The sequence below is a fragment of the Gorilla gorilla genome, chromosome 3 (assembly GCF_029281585.2).
Source record: "Gorilla gorilla gorilla isolate KB3781 chromosome 3, NHGRI_mGorGor1-v2.1_pri, whole genome shotgun sequence".
In the NCBI taxonomy this organism is placed as follows: domain Eukaryota; kingdom Metazoa; phylum Chordata; class Mammalia; order Primates; family Hominidae; genus Gorilla; species Gorilla gorilla.
Window position 1 is genome coordinate 33,409,584 of NC_073227.2, and position 21,426 is coordinate 33,431,009.

General features: G+C 45.2%; 1 protein-coding gene across 1 annotated transcript in view; it reads left to right on the plus strand.

Annotated features, from left to right (window-relative positions):
- The first annotated feature begins 6,875 nt into the window (after positions 1 to 6,875).
- Positions 6,876 to 21,426, plus strand: part of PI4K2B (phosphatidylinositol 4-kinase type 2 beta) — a 45,331-nt gene continuing 30,780 nt past the window's right edge. The window contains exon 1 of the mRNA XM_004038501.5: positions 6,876 to 7,357. Coding sequence (XP_004038549.2) covers positions 7,090 to 7,357 — 268 coding nt within the window. The 5' untranslated portion in view covers positions 6,876 to 7,089. The remainder of the gene's footprint in view (positions 7,358 to 21,426) is intronic.

A 21,426-nucleotide genomic window follows, 5' to 3' on the forward strand; every position in this document is an offset into this window, starting at 1 on the left:
TTCTTTGTTTTCTGGTTGAAGAAATATTCCTTTGCCTGTAATCCCAGTACTTTGGGAGTATCCCATAAGAACCAAGTGAAGAAAGTATCAGTAAGGTATACTGAAGGTGGTAGAGCCTTAGAATTTAAAACCGAGACGTCGATACAATAATATATTTTAGCATGTTTATGTGAATTGAAAAAAGTCTTCTTTGGCTGACGGATTTGATAATGAAACCTGGCTTTTCCAATTAACTTTTTGTTTTTTTCTAGAGACAGGGTCTCACTCTTGCCCAGGCTGGAGTGCACTGGCATGATCACAGTTAACTCTAACCTCTAACTCCTGGGCTCAAGCCTCCCACCCCAGTCCCTCCATAAGCTAGGACTACAGGTGTACAACACCATACCCAGCTAACTTTTAAATATTGGGGTTTTTTTTGTAGAGCTGGGGTCTCACTATGTTGCTCAGGCTGGTCTTTAAAACTCCGGCTTCCAGCAATCCTCTGGCCTTGGCCTCCCAAAGAGCTGGGATTATAGTCATGAGTCACCATGCCCAGCCCTGATTAACTTTTAAGTTAGATGTTTTACATACATTGAATGAGCCAAATCAGCAGTTCCAGGGCTTTGACAAAAATTAGCTTAAATTTCAAGATAAAACCATTTTAACAAAAAATATTTTATTGGCAAAAGATCTACAGAAATGTTAATATTTCTATGTTCTCAACTCCAAGTTAAAAGGTGGCTTGAAATGAAAGAGTTACAATATGATTATTAACAATTTGGTAAGTCTTTTAAAATGCTTTTTGGTGTACTCTCCAGAAATTGAGAAACTGAATAATTCAAATGTTGGAGGACCTAAATAAGGAGTCTGATAATAAATCATAAGGTGTTTGATGCTAGAGTATTATGTGATTGATTTTTTTTTAGCATATATCTTGGAAAAAGGTCTAAGACTTGAGTGACATTGCTATTACAAAATGTTTCCCATATCCATCTATTAATTTGAATAGGTTTTCTCAGTGTTTCCATTTGTAAAAACTAAAACTACAAATAGAGCTGATGATGAATCTTGTCTCATCTACCTATAAGTAATATTTCTGTACTAACAGATGACGTACTGAGAAAATATAGCATTATTCATTTCACTAAAAATGCATTTCCAATCAAACACACCATAGAAAACTATATTGAACTAATCTTATAACAAAAATGATAAACTTTGGACAAAATACAAAAAACAATTATTTGAAGACATTGAAAAGCAACCAAAAGCAAGCAGATAGGAATGGAAGTCATGGCTATTCTTCAAAACATGGAAATATAATGAGTGAGATTTATGTTCATACACCTTTTCACCTAAGAGCACTTCTGAATATTCACTGTGCAAGGCAGCTGGAACTCAATTAGAAAGCTACAGTTTCTTAAGGGCTTCAGAAGTTAGGGAATGGACTCTGGGGCTCTCAGAACAGCTAAAAATGGAGGACAGATATCTTGAAAATAAAGAAGTCAGAGAGGAAGAGAACTCCAAAACATGCATATATACTCTGCCCAAATCCTTGGTTGACTCCTGAACTGTGTATACATGGCGAGGCTTCAAGCAGCTCAGCAAAAAGCAACAGTTGGATTGCTGAAAGAAATGACCAGAAATTTCTGGTGGAGTTTGACTCCAGCCAAGTTATTTACCTTCTAGAACAATCAGCATTCGTGAGAGGACTATAACAGAATTTAGAGGCTCTATAATATATTATCCACAATATTCAGTATACAATAAAAAATTAACAGATATGTAAAGAAACAGGAAAGTTTGACCCATAACCAAGAGAAAAAGCAGTAAATAGAAACTGACTATAAGAGGACCCAGATGTAAGAATTAGCAAAGACATTTAGAAGTTATATATATACATTTTTTTCAAGGACTTTAAAAATATATGTCATAATGAGTTACAGATGGAAAATTTCAGCAGAGAAATAGAAGCTCTAAAAAGGAACTAAATAGAAATTGTAGAACTGAAAAGTACAGGTCTGAAATTAAAAACAAACTGAGTGGGCTTAACAACTTTTTGGAAATAGTCAAAAGATTGATGAATTTAAAACAGATAAAGACAAATTATCAAACCTGAAGAACAGAGAGAACAATTATTGAGAAAAATGAAAACATAGGTAGAGTTCTACTGCCCTTTGGAACAATATCAAAGAGTCTAACATCCATGTAATAGAAATCTCAGAAGGAAAAGAGAATAGAGCAGAAAAGAAATATTTGAAGAAATAATGACTGAGATCACAGAACAGGCTAACTGTCTTTGGGTTGCTTTGCAATGAAATGCATGGTAAAATCACGCTCTGTCTTGTTCCGTAGCATTTCTTTTTTGGGGATTCAGGATCTAGTATGAAAAAGGGACCCTGAAGTTTTGGGGATCTGTTTTGCCTTCCAGCTGTGTATGCTTATTAGGCCCTAGAAACTGCATGTTTTCCTAGCCCTGTTCCTCCAAGGGCTCCACCTTGAAGCCAGTAATCCAATTAAGAAACAAAAACTGGCAAATGAAAAATCCTACAACTACTGGATCTTCTGTCTGTCTGTGTAGTTATTTGTGTGTTATGTGTATAATGTTTATGAAAGAGCTCTAATTAATGTTTTAAAAATAACAAGTGCTTAAATCAAATATTTTGTCAGAAAAATAAAAACTGTAATGCCTTTCAGTTGATGTTGTTACTGGTGGAAGGTATCCAAGTTATCAGCAGCGAATCTGCACTAGTCAGCACCAACCTCAATCCTTGCCTCCTCAGGAGAAACAATTCCACTGAGGGGCATAAGGCAGAAAAAGAGACCAAGGCAAGTTTCAGAGCAGGAGTGGAAGCTTATTTAAAAAGGCTTTAGAACAGGAAAGAAATGAAAGTATGCTTGGAAGAGACTCAAGCAGGCACATGGGCACGTAAAGGTCAAGTGCAGTGTTGAACCTTGATCCTAGGACTTTATAGGCTGGCTCTTTTCCCATGATTCTTTCCTTAGGGTGGGCTGCCCGCATGCACAGTGCCCTCCCTACCCTTGGGAGGTGAGCACGTGCAGTGTGTTTAGGAAGTTGTACACATGCCCACCCAAGGCTTTCTTCCCTTTTCCCATGGAGTGCCACGGAAAGGTCATACTCTGCCGTTTTGTCTCTTAATGCATTTGCCTGGGAAGTTGCATCTCCCTGGCATCTGCATTCAATTAACATTTTAGTGCAATAGGTGTGGACCATCAGGAAATGGCATCTCCCTGACCCTAGGTGCCAATGTATGACTTTTAGAGAGGCAATGTGATAACTGCTGAGCCATCACCCAACATTCCTGGTGGGTGGGAGAAGAGCCCTTTCCTGCCCTGCTCATGCCGTCTAACGGCCTGTAACAGCATGACTTTAGTAAGCTTTGGAAAATCAAGAGTTTTGAAGATTATTGGTAAAATAAAGACATTTGGTTGAAATTAGACAGGTCAGACATTAGGTTTGCTAAATGCTTTAAGGTAATAAACTGCTTCTAAAAAAAAAAAGAATGACATTTCTCCAAATTTTGTGGAAAACATAAATCTACAGATTCAAGAAGTAAAGCAAAACCTAAGCAAGATATTTGTAAAGAAAATCATACCAAAAACATCATGGTCAAACTATTGAAAATCAAAGAACCAAAGAACCAGAGAAAATCTTAAAGGCAGCTAGAGAAAATGACATAGCACAAGTCGGGTGTGTAAGTGAAGGGTTATGATTCAAAAACAATGAAGGCAAGAGGACAATAGAATGACATATTTACAGTTGAACTTAGATGGGTAAGGATAGCAATATCAACCCAGAAGTCTGTATCCAGAGGACATAGCATTTGAAAATGATGGTAAAATAAAGACAATTTGTAATAAATTAAAACTTAAATTTATCACCAGTGTATTAGTCTGTTTTCATGCTGCAGATGAGGACATACCTGAGACTGGGCAATTTACAAAAGAAAGAGGTTTATTGGACTTACAATTTCACATGGCTGGGGAGGCCTCGCAATTATGGGGGAAGGCAAAGAGGAGAAAGTCACATCTAACGTGGATGGGAGCGGGCAAGGAGAGCTTGTGCAGGGAAACTCCTGTTTTTCAAACCATCAGATCTCATGAGACTCACTTACCATCATGAAAACAGTACTGGAAAGATCTGCCCCCATGACTCAATCACCTCCCACCTCCCACAACATGTGGGAATTGAAGATGAGATTTGGTGGAGACACAGCCAAGCCATATTAACCAGCAAATCTACATTATAAAATTTGTTTTTAATTCTTCAGAGGAAAGGGAAATGATACTAGATAGAAACTCTGATCTACAAAAAGGAAGGAAGAACGCTGGAAGTTGTAACTATGTGGGTAATTTCTCTAAAAAAGCAATTAAGGCAAAAATTATTCACTGTATTTAAATATTTAGGTCTAGTATACATGACCGCAATAACATAAATGATGGGGCATAAATGGAATGACACTAAGTTCTTACCTCTTATGTCAAATAGTACAATATTGGCTCTTAGTACATTGAGATAATTTAAGGATGAGTATTGAAAACCCTAGTGTAAGCACTAAAAATTAATGTAAAGAAGTATAACAGAGGCCAGGCGTGGTGGCTCATGCCTGTAATCCTAGCACTTTGGGAGGCTGAGGCGGGTGGATCACAAGGTCAGGAGATCAAGAACATCTTGGCCAACATGGTGAAACCCCATCTCTACTAAATATACAAAAATTAGCTGGGCATGGTGGCATGTGCCTGTAGTCCCAGTTACTCAGAAGGCTGGGGCAGGAGAATAGCTTGAACCCAGGAGACAGAGGTTGCAGTGAGCCAAGATTGCACCACTGCACTCCTACCTGGGAAGCAAGAGTGAAACTCCATCTCAAAAAAAGAAAAAAAGAAGTATAACAGAAAGTCAATGGTGGAATGAAAATGAAATAATCAGAATTATTGAATTAATCCAAACGAAGGCAGGAAAGGAGGAACAGAGGAACCGAAAAGGTTAAAGCAAATAAAACCCAAATTGCAAAATAATAGATCTAAATCCAACCACATCATTATTACATTAAGTGTAAATGGACCCCAAACTCCAATTAAAAGGCAGTTACAGGCCAGGTGCAGTACCTCACACCTGTAATCCCAGCACTTTGGGAGGCTGAGGCGGGTGGATCATCTGAGGTCAGGAGTTCGAGACCAGCCTGGCCAATGTGGTGAAACCCTATCTCTACTAAAAAATACAAAAATTAGCCGGGCATGGTGGCAGGCACCTGTAATTACAGCTATTCTTTCTTTAAAGCGGAGAAGGCATCAAGGAAGAGGGTTGTAGGTGGTGAAGCAAATGGTTACATTTTTGCTAGACTTTAGGTAGTGCCCAGTAACTCTATGCTATGCATAAGATAAGGTGAATATTCAAAGAAAATGGAGTAAAGGAAGTTAATTATACAGATATCTCAGGTGAAGGAATGATTGATCTTATCCTTGTTCTGCATCTGGGAAGATAAGCTTGTAACTGAATTTATCCATGTGAAATTTAACAGACTTTAGTTGTACCAGTTTGATTTAGGTTGCAGACTTAAAGTTATACAATTGACATGTCCTTGTTTTATGGAAGGATATACATCTTGAAAGGTTTAAGGGCCAGTAAAGAACTTACTATGATTAATTTGTTGAGGACAGTCATCCTGCGACTGAGATGCATAAGGCTTTTTTTGCATTTTGAGGAGGGTCTGGCTAACGTATAAAGTTTTAATACAACTATGGGAAGTAACAGCTATCCATTTGGGAAAAGCATTGTAGTGTTGGGTGACTTCAGTCTCCAGGCTTAACTCTCCCTTTGACATAACAAGTTGGGGGTGGGGGGTGGTTCTGAGATTTTTATTTTCCTTTACAGGGTCAAAGAGGAAATCATAAAGGAAATTAAAAACTATTTTCAGCTGAAGGAAAACAAAAGCACAGTAGCAGGCCAGGCAAGGTGGCTTATGCTTGTAATCCCAGAATTGTGGGATGCTGAAGCAGGACGACTGCTTGAGACCAGGAGCTCAAGACCAATCTGGGCAACAGTGAGATCCCATCTCTACAAAAAATTTAAATTTAAAAATTAACAGGGTGTGGTCATGCACACCTGCAGTTCCAGCTACTGTGTCTTCTACAGTTTAAAGGTGGGAAGATCCCTTGAGCTTAGGAGGTTGAGACTGCAGTGAGCTATGATTGTGTCACTGCACTCCAGCCTGGATAACACAGTGAGACCCTGTCTCAAAAACAACCACCACCAAAAAAAAAAAGGAGAATTCAGCTAAAGCAGTGCTTAGAGGGCAATTTATAGCCTTAAAATACTAGCATTGGAAAAGCAGAAAGATCCAGAATCAATCATCTTCTACTCTAAGCAACTAGAAAAAGAAGAAGAAATCAAAACTCAAGTGAGCAATAAAGAGCAAAATAAGGCAATGGACCAGAAAACAGAAAATCAATGGAACCAAAACATGACATTTTGAAAAGATTTAAAAATTGATAAACTTCTAGCTAGATTAGTCGGAAAAAAAAAAACATACAAACTGCCACTATCAAGAATATCTGAACAAAGACAAGGTCCCTGCCCTCCTGGACGTCTACTGGAGGAAAGAAATGTCATACAATTAAATCTATAGTTATAGATTATGGTAAACTCTGAGAGAGAATTCTGTCGCGGAGAAGCCGATTTTGGTTGCAGGAGGGCACCTCTTTGAAAATTACTCAGCTTCCCGCCCTCCACTGGGAGTAAAGCCAGCTGTGCCCAGCTTCTCCCCGCGCTCACGGAAGCAGGTGGCGGCCCCACCCCACCTGCCCCCTCAAAAGCCCCGCCCCCGTTCACTCCCACGTGCCCCGCTGCTGCCGCCGCCGCCGCCACGACCCTTCTGCGCAGGCGCGGGGGTGGTGCCTGGCGGAGGCGCGAGGTGGGGCGCGGCCGGCGGCGAGGCGGGACAACCGCTGGGCGGGCGCCAAGCGTGCCCGTGCGCTGGTGAGGTGACGTCCGTTCTACCCGGTCGCTCCTGTTCCGTGCCATGCAGAGCCCAGTCTCTGGCACCTGGCTGCTCTGATCTGGTCTCAGCGCGGAGGGAGCAGAGGGAGTCCATGGAGGATCCCTCCGAGCCCGACCGGTTGGCGTCCGCGGACGGCGGGAGCCCGGAGGAGGAGGAGGATGGGGAGCGGGAGCCGCTGCTACCGCGGATCGCCTGGGCCCACCCGCGGAGAGGCGCCCCAGGCAGCGCCGTGAGGCTGCTGGACGCTGCCGGGGAGGAGGGCGAGGCCGGCGACGAGGAGCTGCCCCTCCCGCCCGGGGACGTGGGGGTCTCCCGGAGTTCGCCCGCCGAGCTGGACTGGAGCCGCCCCGCGGTTTCAGGTGCGACCCGGCCCTGCCCTACTCCCCGCGCCCCTCCGGGCGGCTGCTTCTGTCGCCCGGCTCGGTCCTGTCTCCCGCGCGCGCTGGCCGAGGTGGACGGGCTTTCCCCGCTCGCTGGGCAGCAGCTCCCGAGCTCGGACCGGCGCCAGCCGCAGCCGCACCGCGGGCACCTAGCCTGCTCGCTCTTTCTCCGGGAGCTCCCTCTCCTAAGGCCAGTGGTTGTCATTAAACCGATTCTTTAGACCTCCCCGCAAAGTGAGTCTAAACTTCTAGAAACCGACACTGGGGAGAGGTTAACGCTGTAAAATGACGTAAGTCCTTGCTCAAGTTTGGACTTGACTTTTGAATTAAGAATCTTGAACTCTCAGGAAAGTTCCCGGAGTGGTGAATTTGCAAAGTGGATGACAGGAGAGAGATGGACAGCCAGAATATCCAGTTGCCCCTGGGGCACGTTTCGAAACCTTTTTCTATTAAATGTTGTTATTATGACGTTAGCCACAGGGGGCAAAAGCAGTTGAAAGTCTGTTCCTGCCCTCTTAACAGTTTAGTTTCTCTTTCTTGATTTACTTCTAATACATAAGAAAACCAAAACGAAAAACCTCTTTTCGCTATTAAGCGGACTGATAACCTCAGGCGAAACAGGGCAGTTGAAATGATGTTGAAAGTTAAATTTAGGTATGCTGTGCAGGCCTGGATATTTATTAATAAAGTGAGTTTTTCTGGCGTGTTGAGTGGAGTTAGACAAATGTGATGGAAATAGCAAGAGACTTGTAAGACTCTCAGCTAGAGGTGAGACAGACTTGTTTGTAAAAAGGCGATGGTACACCTCCCTGCTGGTTGTGAGGATGGATTAAATGAGATGTTGTGCACCCGGTTGGTTTATCGCTTCACACATGACAACTTAAAAGCCACAGAAAATGGAAGTTTCTTTAACACTGCTTAGTTTTTTTGGAATTGTTAGATTTTAAATGTACTCTTAGTGGTACACTAACGTGTCCTCTACAGTTTAAAGAATTTGGTAACTCAAGTTCTAGCTAGAGGTTACATTCAGGCATATTCTAGAGTAAATAAATCAGAGAATCCCAAGGGCAGCCGTTTGTCTGATTGTTTAAGCTTTAACCAACGTCTGCTCCCGTTATAATGTTAGCTGATGGATGCATTGACGTTTAACCAAACAACGTGAAGCTGAAACCAGATCACAAACGGGTCTGCATTTGCCTAGCTACATTGGCAATTTGGGTATATGTTACTTAGAATTTAATCTGTAAAATAGCTAGCTTGCCTTTTTCTGTCCCTTACCTTGTGTAAGCTACCTTGTGTACCTGGATTTTTAAAAGAGCCTAAAGCCTTCAAAATGCACTTGTTCTGTGAAAGTGAGGTGTTTTATAAACAAACAGTATTAAGGCTAGAAAAAATCAAAGCGAGAGGCCAATGAGATGGCAGGCCTGTAATCCCATCCCAGCATTTTGGGAGGTCTAGGCAGGAGAATAGCTTGAGGCTGGAAGTTCGAGCGAGATCCCCATCTCTATAAAAAATAAACAACAACAACAACAACAACAAAAATTCAAAGTTAAGATAGAGTATAGTGTTAGAATACAAATGGATTCTTAGAATTCCTACCTTTTTTAAAGGTAATATCTTACCTGTATCACAGTTTACAATTTGCTAAGATCTTTTTTAAAAAATATTTTATTCTCCACTGCATTCCAGCCTGGTTCTGTCTTGAGACAGAGCAAGACTCTGTCTCAAAAATAAATAAATAAATAAATAAATAAATTTTATTCTCTCTTGGGTGCCATGGCTCATGCCTGTAATCCCAGCACTTTGGAAGACCTAGGTGGGTGGATCATTTGAGGTCAGGAATTTTCAGACCAGCCTGGCCAACATGGTGAAACCCCGCCTCTACTAAAAATATAAAAATTAGCCAGGCATGGTGGCGGGCGCTTGTAATTCCAGCTACTCGGGAGGCTGAGGCAGGAGAATCGCTTCTGAACCCGACAGGTGGAGGTTGCAGTGAGCAGAGATGGCTCCACTGCGCTCCAGCCTGGGTGACAGAGTGAGACTTTGTCTCAAAAAAAAAAAAAAAAAAAAAAATTATTTTCACAACAGCACAGCAAGTTAGTTGTTATTCGCCATTATTCTCGTTATGAGGATTCAGAATTAATAAACTGGTAATGACTGGTAGCTCAGGTCTTCAGAGGTAAATGGTTTGCCCGAAGTCAAATATCCAGGAAGTGATAAATCAGGAGGAAGCCTGGTTCTTTCTTCATCTTCTGCCCCTTTTCCGTTTTGCCGTGGGTCCACAAGTGTTATAAAATAATTGTGTCTGTGGTTATTTTGGAGGTTTTTACCTTTAATGGGACTTTAAAATAGTTTCTGTGAAAACTGTTTAAAAAATTTTTAAAGACTAAAATGTTCATGATTGAGTAATTTAATAATTTTTAAGTTTAGTTATTTTTTAAATGACTCCATTAACTTCATTTGTCCTTTACCGTCCGATTTCCATGAAACTACCTCACTAGTTCCAAGAAATTCTTGCCTTTAGATTAATATGAACATCATTTATGATGCTTAACTCTTACTTATATAAGCAAGAGGTTTATGTACTTTAGCCAGTGGAAGAATGTCATGTCTGTTATCTTCAACAAGGCATTTAACAAAGCCTACAAACAGCATAAACCATAGTGTTGTTGGATCAGTGTCAAAGTGGAAGGATTAGTGCATTCCTTGTTCTAGTTATTTTAATCAGTGAATTCGGTAGTAATGATAGCTAATGCCTACACAGCAGTTAATATGTGCTAGGCATAGTTCTGTATGCTTCATATATATTAATTCATAACCAACCCTGTGATGTGAGTACTTTTTTTTTTTTTTTTTTTGGCAGTGGGTGGCTGTAGGGGTGGCGGTGGGGGAACAGAGTTTCATTCCTGTCACCCAGGCTGGATTGTAATGGCGTAATCTCGGCTAACTGCAACCTCCACTCCCCAGGTTCAAGCGATTCTCCTGCCTCACCCTCCCAAGTAGCTGGGATTACAGGCACATGCCTGGCTAATTTTGTATTTTTAGTAGAAACGGGGTTTCACCATGTTGGTCAGGCTGGTCTCGAACTCCTGACCTCAGATGATCCGCCCGCCTCGGCTTCCCAGAGCACCAAGATTACAAGGCCACCATGCCTGGCCTTGTTCTCATTTTAAGAAAGTACAGAGAGGCTGGGCATGGTGGCTTACGCCTGTAATCCCAACACTTTGGGAGGCCTCTTTGGTGCACACCTGTAGTCCAAGCTACTCAGGAGACCGAGGCAGGAGGATTGCTTGAGTCCATGAGTTTCAGGTTACACTGAGTCCAGTGAGCTATAATTGCACCACCATACTCCAGCCTGGGTTACAGAAAAAGACCCTGTCTCAAAAGAAAAAAAAAAAAAGCACAAAGAAGTGAAGTGACTTCTCCAAGGTCCCAGTTAATACAAATCAGGAGCGCTTAGCTCCTGTTAGAGAGCCTAACAGTTAGAAAACAGTGTTAGAATTCACAAAGAGCTGCCAAAGTAAAAGAAAATGTGAATTTGTAAGTCATTTAATGATTCACGGTGGTTTATAAATATGTGAACAGAATAAGAAAATCATTTAAAAGGAAGAAAGATGAGAAGATGGAGCCTGGAGTAAGATTACACAAGATGTACCTCAGATGCTTGATGCAGGCAACCCACAAATTTGATTTTTAAGATTACTGAGCAGCTAACTTGAGAGAAACACAATCATGCGGTCTATACAGTTAAAATAAACTGGTTATTTGAACGAAAACAGAACAAAGGGTAGCCTGTCACAGTCTCTTGGTGAATGATGTATGCTGAACAATATCTGTGATAAAAGTGATTAATTTCATAAAGGTAGTTCTTATAACTTCCCTAAAGTCCATTTCAGTAGAAATGGTTTTAACTACTGGTGCTATTGTGTCTGGAATTGGTGGGTTCTTGGTCTCACTGACTTCAAGAATGAAGCCATGGACCCTCGCAGTTAGTGTTAACAGTTCTTAAAGGCGGTGTGTCCAGAGTTTGTTCCTTCTGGTGTTCGGATGTGTTCAGAGTTTCTTCCTTCTGGTGGGTTCGTGGTCTCGCTGGCTCAGGAGTGAAGCTGCGACCTTTGCGGTGAGCGTTACGGCTCTTAAGGTGGCGCATCTGGAGTTGTTCATTCCTCCTGGTGGGTTCATGGTCTCGCTGGCTTCAGGAGTGAAGCTGCAGACCTTCATGGTGAGTGTTACAGCTCATAAAGGCAGTGTGGACCCAAAGAGCGAGCAGCAGCAAGATTTATTGCAAAGAGCGAAAGAACAAAGCTTCCACAGCATGGAAGGGGACCTGAGCGGGTTGCCACTGCTGGTTCGGGCAGCCTGCTTTTATTCCCTTATCTGGCCCCACCCACATCCTGCTGACTGGTCCATTTTACAGCGCGCCGATTGGTCTGTTTTACAGAGAGCTGATTGGTCCGTTTTGACAGGGTGCTGACTGGTGCATTTACAATCCCTGAGCTGGACACAAAAGTTCTCCAAGTCCCCACTAGATTAGCTAGATACAGAGCACTGATTGGTGCATTTACAAACCTTGAGCTAGATACAGAGTGCTGATCTGTGTATTTACAATCCCTTAGCTAGACATAAAGGTTCTCTAAGTCCCCACTAGACTCAGGAGCCCAGCTGGCTTCACCCAGTGGATCCAGCACTGGGGCCACAGGTGGAGCTGCCTGCCAGTCCCGTACCTTGTGCCCACACTCCTCAGCCCTTGGGTGGTCGATGGGACAGGGCACCATGGAGCAGGGGGTGGCGCTTGTTGGGGAGGCTCGGGCTGTGCAGGAGCGCACGGCAGCAGGGGGAGGCACAGGCATGGCCGGCTGCAGGTCCCGAGCCCTGCCCTACAGGGAGGCAGTTAAGGCCCAGTGAGAAATCGAGTGTGGTGCCGGCCCAGGGGTACCCAGCAGCACCCTCTGCAGCTGCTAGCCTAGGTGCTAAGCCCCTCACTGCCTGGGGCCGGTGGGGCCGGCCGGCCGCTCCAACTGTGGGGCCTGCCAAGCCCATGCCCACCCGGAACTCGTGCTGGCCCGCAAGTGCCGCACGCAGCCCCAGTTCCCACCCGCACCTCTCCCTCCACACCTCCCCACAAGCTGAGGGAGCTGGCTCCGGCCTCAGCTAGTCCAGAAAGGGGCTCCCACAGTGCAGTGGCGGGCTGAAGGGCTCCTCAAGTGAGGCCAGAGTGGGCGCCGAGGCCGAGGAGGCGCCGACAGTGAGTGAGGGCTGCAAGGGCTACCAGCACACTGTCACCTCTCAATCCCCCCTCTAAACAGGACATCCCAACTGCTGTTGGGAATTTGGCCAATGACCGCTCTAGCTACTTCCTGCTGGATAGGGGCAATGAAGTGGCCCTGCAGTTGTAGTGTCCTCCAGAGGGGAGCTCTCTAGGCCAGTAAAAGTGCCAGCAGGTTGGTCCAGGGGTCCTCAGTAGAAGTTGTTAGTTGAACTCATTTGAGGTTCCATTTGTAAGACCATTTGTAGCTTGATGGCCTAGATTCTAGAGGAAACAAATTTGACAAGAAGGTTAAAAATACAGGGTCCAAAGGCAAGTAACAGCAAGATGGCTGCCACGGGACCTAGAAAGGGGAGAAGCCATGTTGCCCAACTTCAGAGGTTGGTATAAGAGTTTGAAAGGCATTGTCTGATTTCAGAAGCCTTTTCCTGTAAACACCAGGTGGCATCTCGTACTGGTTAGTGTAAAAATAACACTCTTCCCCTAAGAAGGTGCAGAGACCTCCTTTCTCAGCAGTGAAGCGGTCTAGGCCTTGGCAGTTTTAGAGATTCACTGCTGCCAAAGAGTCTATTTGGGATTGTAGAGTAAGGATAGATTTTGATATTTCTTGCAAACTGTCTGAAAAATCCTTTGAGAGTGTGTGGTAGTAGAATAATGAAGTAGATAAACTAGCTATTCTGGTTCCTGTAGCAGTAGCCATTCCTAACCCTATAAGTAGGGGTATTAAGTGTATGGCTCTGTGCTAATGGAGTTGAGCTTTGAGGGGTACTGATAGGGTCTGATTTCCTGGGGCAATGTTAATGTTGGGACTTAGAAAGACTAAGGTGCAGGTGCCAGTCCAGTTAGTGGGGAAGCAGATATTGGTCGATGTTCCACATAACAAGAATATGCCTTGGCTGGGTAGATAGAAATTTACCCTGGCTTTTAAAGGAATAGGGTATGCTGTTTTTCTTTACTACTTCCATCTCTCTTTCTTTCTCTTTGACTTCTTTGTCTCTTCCTCTCTTTCTGACTCTCTGACTTTGTGTCTGTCCCTCTTTCTCTCTGACTCCTTCTCTTTGTCGCTTTCTCTTTGACTCTCTGGTTCTTCCTCTCTCTGTCTCCTTCTCTTTGTCTCTCTGTTTCTGTCTCTCTGTCTCTTCCTCTCTGTCTCTTTCTTTGACTTCGTGTCTCTTCCCTTCCTACTGGTCTTTCCCTGCCTCTGCCAGCCACTTATGCTGCTGTTCTCCCCTCTTCTTCCCCTTTTTGATGGCTTTGACAGTGTAAGACTGCCACCCCCTTGGGTTTTTTGCACTGCATGCAATAACTCTATAATTTCCTTGTGGTATTTAGTGGGGGTTCCCCCAGAGGTTAGGAACTCCCTTTCTTTCCACATTGCAGCATGGGCATGTAGGATTAGATAAGCATACATGCTATCTGTATACACATTTCTTCTTTTTCCCTTTCCCAGTTCTAAGGCTCGGGTAAGTGCCACTAGTTCTGCTAACTGGACACTGGTCCTTGGGGGAAGAGGCTTACTTTCAAGTATGGTTACATCACTAACTATGGTGTAACCTGCCCTTCGTATCCCATTCTCCACAAATGAACTTCCATCGGTATATAGGTTAAGGTCAGGATTAGTTAAGGGGACTTCTAAGAGATCATCTTGGGCGGCATAAGTCTGGACTATAATTTGTTGGCAGTCATGCTCGATTGGTTCCCCATCCTCTGGGAGAAAAGTGGCAGGGTTGAGGGCCATGCATGTGCATATTTGAAGCACCAGTCCCTCAAGGAGTAGCACCTGGTATCTAAGTAGGCAGTTGACTGATAGCCATAAACTTCCTTTGGCACCTAGTATGCCATTTACATCATGAGTAGTCCAGACAGTGAGATCCTTTCCTTGTATTATTTTGATAGTTTCTGACACTAAGACGGCCACTGCTGCAACTACACTTAAACAGTGAGGCCAGCCTTTTGCTACTACATCAGTTTCCTTACTTAGGTATGCCACTGGTTGTGGGGTTGTCTCAGGAGTCTGAGTAAGGACTCCAAGAGCTATCTCGGCTGTCTCTGTGACGTATAAAGAGAAGTTTTGTCCTGTGGGAAGGCTTAAAGCTGGAGCTTGTACTAGGGCCTGCTTTAAGGTTTTGAAGGCTGTTTCTGCCTCTGGTTCCCATTCTACTAGATGAGTATTTGCCCTCTGGGTTTCCTTGTTTAGAGTATAGAGGGGCCTGGCTATCTCGCTGTATCCGGGGATCCATAGTCAGCAAAAGCCGGTAATTCCAAGGAACCCACTCAACTGTTTTAATGTCTTAGGGTGAGGATAAGCCAGTATAGGCTGTATTTGTTCCTTGCTGAGGGCCCTGGTCCCTCTGGCTAAGATTAGGCCTAGATATTTGACCTGCTGTAGGCAAAGCTGGGCCTTCGACCTAGACACCTTGTACCCTTGATTAGCTAGAAAGTTCAAGAGATCTAGAGTAGCCTGCTGGCATGAGGCTTCCAAACTGGTAGCCAAAAGTAAATCATCCACATATTGAAGGACCAGAGTGCCTGGACATGAGAAGTGGCCTAGACCTTGGGCCAGTGCCTGACTAAACAGATGAGGGCTATCCCTAAACCCCTGGGGCAAGACCGTCCACATAAGTTGGGACTTGTGGTCTGTGGGGTCCTCAAAGGCAAAGAGGAACTGGGAGTCAGAGTGCAGGGGAATACAGAAGAAGGCATACTTGAGGTCCAGAACTGTGAACCATTCTGCTTCCTCCGGTATTTGAGAGAGCAGGGTATTGGGGTTGGGTACCACTGGATATAGAGGAATTACTGCCTCATTGATAAGTCTAAGATCTTGCTCTAGTCTCCACTGACCATTCAGTTTTTATACTTCCAGAATTGGGGTGTTGCAGGGACTGCTGCATTTCCTTACTAAGCCTTGAGCTTTCAAATGTTTAACAATATTCTGTAATTCTTTATGAGTTTTAGGCCTTACCAGATATTGCCTTTGATAAGGAAAAGTGGTGGGATCTTTTAACCTGATTTGGACTGGCTGGGCATTTTTTGCCCTTCCAAAGTGTCCTTCCAATGCCCAGACTTCAGGGTTGATTGCCTCCTCAAGTAGGGGACAACAAATGGGTAACTTGTTCCGCATATTCATGTAGATAACAGCTCCAGCCTTGGCTAATATATCCCTCCCTAATAAGGGTGTGGGACTTTCAGGCATAACAAGAAAGGCATGTGAAAAGAGCAAAGTCTCCCAATTACAACTGAGGAGGTGGGAGAAATACCTGGTTACAGGCTGTCCCAGGATTCCTCGGATGGTAATGGACCTTGAGGACAGTCGTCCAGGACAGGAGATTAAAACTGAGAAGGCCGCACCAGTGTCCAGGAGGAAGTCAATTTCCTGGCCCTCAATAGTTAAACATATCCAGGGCTCAGTGAGGGTGATGACATGAGCTGGCACTTGCCCCAGGCACCCTCAGTCCTGTTGTTGGATCATCTGGTTGGGGGCTTCTGACCCAGGGAACCTTCGTCCTCTGGGGCAGTGCACCTTCATCCTCTGGGGCAGTGCACCTTTCAGTGATTGCTTCGGCATAGTGGACATGGATGAGGGGACAGCTTGTTTCTCATTGGACAATCTTTTTTAAAGCATCCTAGTAAACCACACTGATAACAAGCCCTACCGGGTGATTGGCCTGCTCCATTTTCTGTCCTCTCTGAACTACCAAGGTGTGTTTGTCTGAGGGCCTTGGCTAAGGCTGCGGCCTTTCTCTGATCTTGCTTTTCCTTTTGGGCCCGTTCCTCTTGGTCCCTATTATAGAATACCAAGGTTGCCAGGTTTAATAATGCCTCTAGATTTTGTTCAGGGCCCAGGCCTTGCTTTTGGAGCTTTCTCCTGATATCTGTGGCTGATTGGGTAATAATTATCTTTTAGAATCAATTGACCCTCGAGTGATTCGGGTGACAGGGGGGTATATTTTCTTAAGGCCTCTTGTAGCCGCTCGAGGAAGGAAGAAGGATTTTCTTCCTTTCCCTGAGTTATGGTGGACATCATTGAATAATTCATGGGCTTTTTTCTAATTCTCCTTAGTCTCTCTAGAACACAGGTTAACAGATGTTTACAACTCCAGTCCCCATGATCTGGTCAAGGTCCCAATGGCGATCCATACTGGGGATGGCTTGCTGACCGGTAGGGAATTTGTCCCTTTCTTCGGCTGTCATTCTGTCATTTACTTGACTAAGACACCAGGTATCTTCAAACTCTTGGGCTGCATCTAAAGCCACATTCTTTTCATTAAAGGCCAGGGTTTGATCTAAGAGTAGCATGACATCTCTCCAAGCAAGGTCGAAGGTTTGTCCTAGACCCTGTAGGACATCTATGTATCTATGTACCTATCAGGATCATCTGAAAACTTCCCCAGGTCTGCCTTGATCTGCTTTAAATCAGAGAGGGAGAAGGGGAAATGTACCCAGGTTGGGCCAAATTCCCCTCCCCCTACAGCTTGAAGGGGACATAACCAATAGCCCGGGGGTTTGTGGTCCTTTGGAGATTTTTTTGCTTATTTCCTTCTGGGCAGGGGAGATTAGAGGAGGATTATCATTAATAGGAAGGGGAGCTATAGGGAGGCTAGGATATGGGGGTAAGCTGAGAAGTCCTCCTGTGGGATGTAAATTGTAAGCTTTGCATAGTTGTGTATTCTCCCTCAATGGAAAGAAAACTTGGACATAAGGTATTTCACTTCATTTGCTTTCCCTCTTACAGAAAAGGTCAAGCTGCTAGATAGTATTGTAATTTATACTTCCCTCAGGTGGCCATTTTTCCCCATCAGAGAGAGAATATTGAGGCCAAGCTGTAGTGCAGAAAAAAATGAGCCGCCTCTTTTTCAGGGTTTATGGGTCAAATTGGTCCCAATGGCTTAGGATGCATTTCAAGGGTGAGTCTGTTGATGCCTGAGTGTTTCCCATCTGAAAAACAAAACCGCCCGCAGTTTTGGTTTGTTTTGTTTCTCCCCCTGCCCAAGAACCCGCAACGGTCCCTGGACCCTGCTGATGGGAATAGTTGCGCTCACTGACGCAGCAGCAGAAACAACCCCTGCCCAAGAACCTGCAACGGTCCCTGGACCCTGCTGATCGGAATAGTTGCGCTCACCGACGCAGCAGCAGAAACACTAGTTTTCCTCCCAGACCACACGGAGGACCGAGGAAGGTTGGATTTAGTGGCCCTTACCGACACAGTCTCAAAAACCTGCACCCTTGCCTGTCCTCCTAGACCACAAGGAGGACCGACCGAGAAAAATCAGATTTAGTGACCCTTACCGACGCATTCTCAAAAACCTGTTAAGAGTCCTAAGCATTCTCCTGTTAGTATTGGGACTTTACCCCTGTCCTATAAAGATGTTATGCCCCAAAAATGAAGTGGAGAGCCATACCCTGAGGGAGGGAAGGTATCTCCAGGGCTGGAAGAGTGACACCTTTTGTCCTCACTTATATGAATAGGAAAGATACAATTTCTGAGGCTCCCCATATCCTAGCTTCAGGAGTAGCTTTTGTTAGGCCTATTAGTCTGCGGAGGGATCCTTTATAAAGTTCCAGGTAGTCCCCACTACAATGGGGCTTTGGGCAAAAATTATGTCTTTCTGATTGGTGAGCCTGGGTGCCTAAAGAAGGTAACAGTTTATACTAGAAGTCATTTTATAGGAGAAACTAGAAGAGCACCAGAGACAGGTAGCAATTTTTAGAAGCAGGACTAACCTCGGAGAAGAGAGGCAAGAGGAAGTTTTTCTGGCAGGCACTAGGACCCAGGGGATAAGGGTCAGGATAGATAGGATAGATGGGCAAATCTCGCTTGGGTGACATGCCTTGGAGAGTTCTGCTCATGGCCAGAGGGTCAACCAACTTGTTGTTGGGACCCCCGGAGCTGCATGGCTTTCCTCTCTGTCGACCCTCGGCTCAGCCCAGAAGTACAGGAAAAGTGGAAGCTGGTTCTAGGCAAACCAACGCTCCCAACTCTGAAGAGTCTGGGGTTGTTAGAGAACACTTTCCCAGAAAGCCTGAGACCCGTGTCTTTAGTCCAACAGCCATGCTAGTCGCTTTTAACTGGCCGACAGGTTCCCGGTATTTAGCCCCTGTTCTAAGGAAAAATAGGACAGAATAGCAAGCGAAAGGGGTCCGATGGTACTCACTGCTTGGTGATAGGTGACAGTCTCACCACTCAGCAATAGGCGATGGTCTCACTGCTCGGTGATAGTCTCACCACTTGGTGATAGGCAATAGTTCCTTTGTTCAGCAATGGGCAGTGGTCTCACTGCTTGGCGAGTCTCACTGCTTGGCAATAGGCGATAGTCCCATCTGGGTCATCAAAATGTGTCTGGAATTGGTGGGTTCTTGGTCTCACTGGCTTCAAGAATGAAGTGGCGGACCCTCCCAGTGAGTGTTACAGTTCTTAAAGGCAGCGTGTCCGGAGTTTGTTCCTTCTGATGTTCGGATGCGTTCGGAGTTGCTTCCTTTTGGTGGGTTCGTGGTCTCGCTGGCTCAGGAGTGAAGCTGCAGACCTTCGCGGTGAGTGTTACAGCTCTTAAGGCGGTGTGTCTGCAGTTGTTCATTCCTCCTGGTGGGTTCGTGGTCTCGCTGGCTTCAGGAGTGAAGCTGCAGACCTTCACGGTGAGTGTTACAGCTCATAAAGGCAATGTGGACCCAAAGAGTGAGCAGCAGCAAGATTTATTGCAAAGAGTGAAAGAACAAAGCTTCCACAGTGTGGAAGGGGACCTGAGCGGGTTGCCACTGCTGGTTTGGGCAGCCTGCTTTTATTCCCTTATCTGGCCCCATCCACATCCTGCTGATTGGTCCATTTTACAGAGCGCTGATTGGTCTGTTTTACAGAGAGCTGATTGGTCCATTTTTGACAGGGTGCTGATTGGTGCGTTTACAATCCCTGAGCTGGACACAAAAGTTCTCCAAGTCCCCACTAGATTAGCTAGATACAGAGCACTGATTGGTGCATTTACAAACCTTGGGCTAGATACAGAGTGCTGATTGGTGTATTTACAATCCCTTAGCTAGACATAAAGGTTCTCTAAGTCCCCACTAGACTCAGGAGCCCAGCTGGCTTCACCCAGTGGATCCAGCACTGGGGCCACAGGTGGAGCTGCCTGCCAGTCCCGTACCTTGTGCCCGCACTCCTCAGCCCTTGGGCAGTTGATGGGACCGGGCACCATGGAGCAGGGGGTGGCGCTCGTTGGGGAGGTTCGGGCTGCACAGGAGCCCACGGCGGCGGGGGGAGGCTCAGGCATGGCCGGCTGCAGGTCCCGAGCCATGCCCTGTGGGGAGGCAGCTAAGGCCCTGCGAGAAATTGAGTGCAGCGCTGGCCCAGGGGTACCCAGCAGCACCCTCTGCAGCTGCTGGCCCAGGTGCTAAGCCCCTCACTGCCTGGGGCCCGGCGGGGCAGGCCGGCCGCTCCCAGTGTGGGGCCTGCCCAGCCCATGCCCACCTGGAACTCGCGTTGTCCTGCAAGCGCCACATGCAGCCCCAGTTCCCACCCGCACCTCTCCCTCCACACCTCCCCGCAAGCTGAGGGAGCTGGCCTCAGCCTTCGCCAGCCCAGAAAGGGGCTCCCCCAGTGCAGTGGCAGGCTGAAGAGCTCCTCAGGCACAGCCAGAGTGGGCACCTAGGCCAAGGAGGTGTGGTGAGTGAGCAAGGGCTGCCAGCATGCTGTCACCTCTCACTATCTGTATTGCCTTATCTAGGTTCAACATACTGATAATCTGGTTTAGTTTAGAGGAAGGTTTTAGCAGAGTAGATGTTCCATGTGTTTTGACCATTTTCCATAAGTGAGCTTTTGAAAGTCCGTGAGTGGCGGTGTGTTGGAGAGTATTTCTCAACCAGTGCATATAATACGTTGTTTTCCATCCATTGCAGACATGCATCGTTCATCAAATATTTTGAGTGCCTACTGGGTGCAGTGGAAATGAAGTCTTTGGGGAAACAATAGTGACCTGTATTAGATGGATGCCTGTTCACCTGCCCTATCCTCTTACAGCTTTATAGCCTAATGGAGGAAACAGTCAAAACAAACGGTCCTAACAGACTGTATATATGTGCTTGGATGGGGAAAGTTGTGCATTGAGGCATGGAGCCATGCCCTAGATGTAGGGGCCAGGGAAGACTTAGAGAAAGTGGCATCCAGTTCAAGACCTGAAGGGTGAATAGCGCCAAAAGCCCTGAGGCTGGGTTCAGTGCACCAAATTTGTGAACACCTCAAGTTTCTTTTTTTTTTTTTTTTTGAGACAGGGTCTTATTCTGACACTCAGGCTGAGTGCAGTGGCATGATCACGGCTCACTGCTGCCTTGAACTCCTGGGCACAAGTGATCCTCCCACCTTAGCCTCCTGAGTAGCTGGGACTACAGGTACATGCCACTATACCCAGCTAATTTTTTATTTTTTGTGGAGATAGGGTCTCACTATGTTGCCCAGGCTGGTCTTGAACTCCTGGACACAAGTGACCCTCCTGCCTCAGTCTCCCAATATGCTGGGATTACAGGCGTGAGTCACTGCACCCCAGCCAGTGAACATCTATTTTTTTCTGGAAAATATTCTGGTTAGTGAGTAAGATATGGTAAAGATGGGTAGGTTTAGGTTTACAGTTCTAATCCTCAAGAGAGAAAGAGTTCATTTTGATTTATTTATTTGAAATGAAAACTTGATAAGTTACATACTTCATACATACATATTTCATACATCAATTGTGCTAAATAAAAAAGGTTATATAATGAGTGCTCTTATTTTTAGTTCTCCATTTTTAGTTTCTGCATTTTA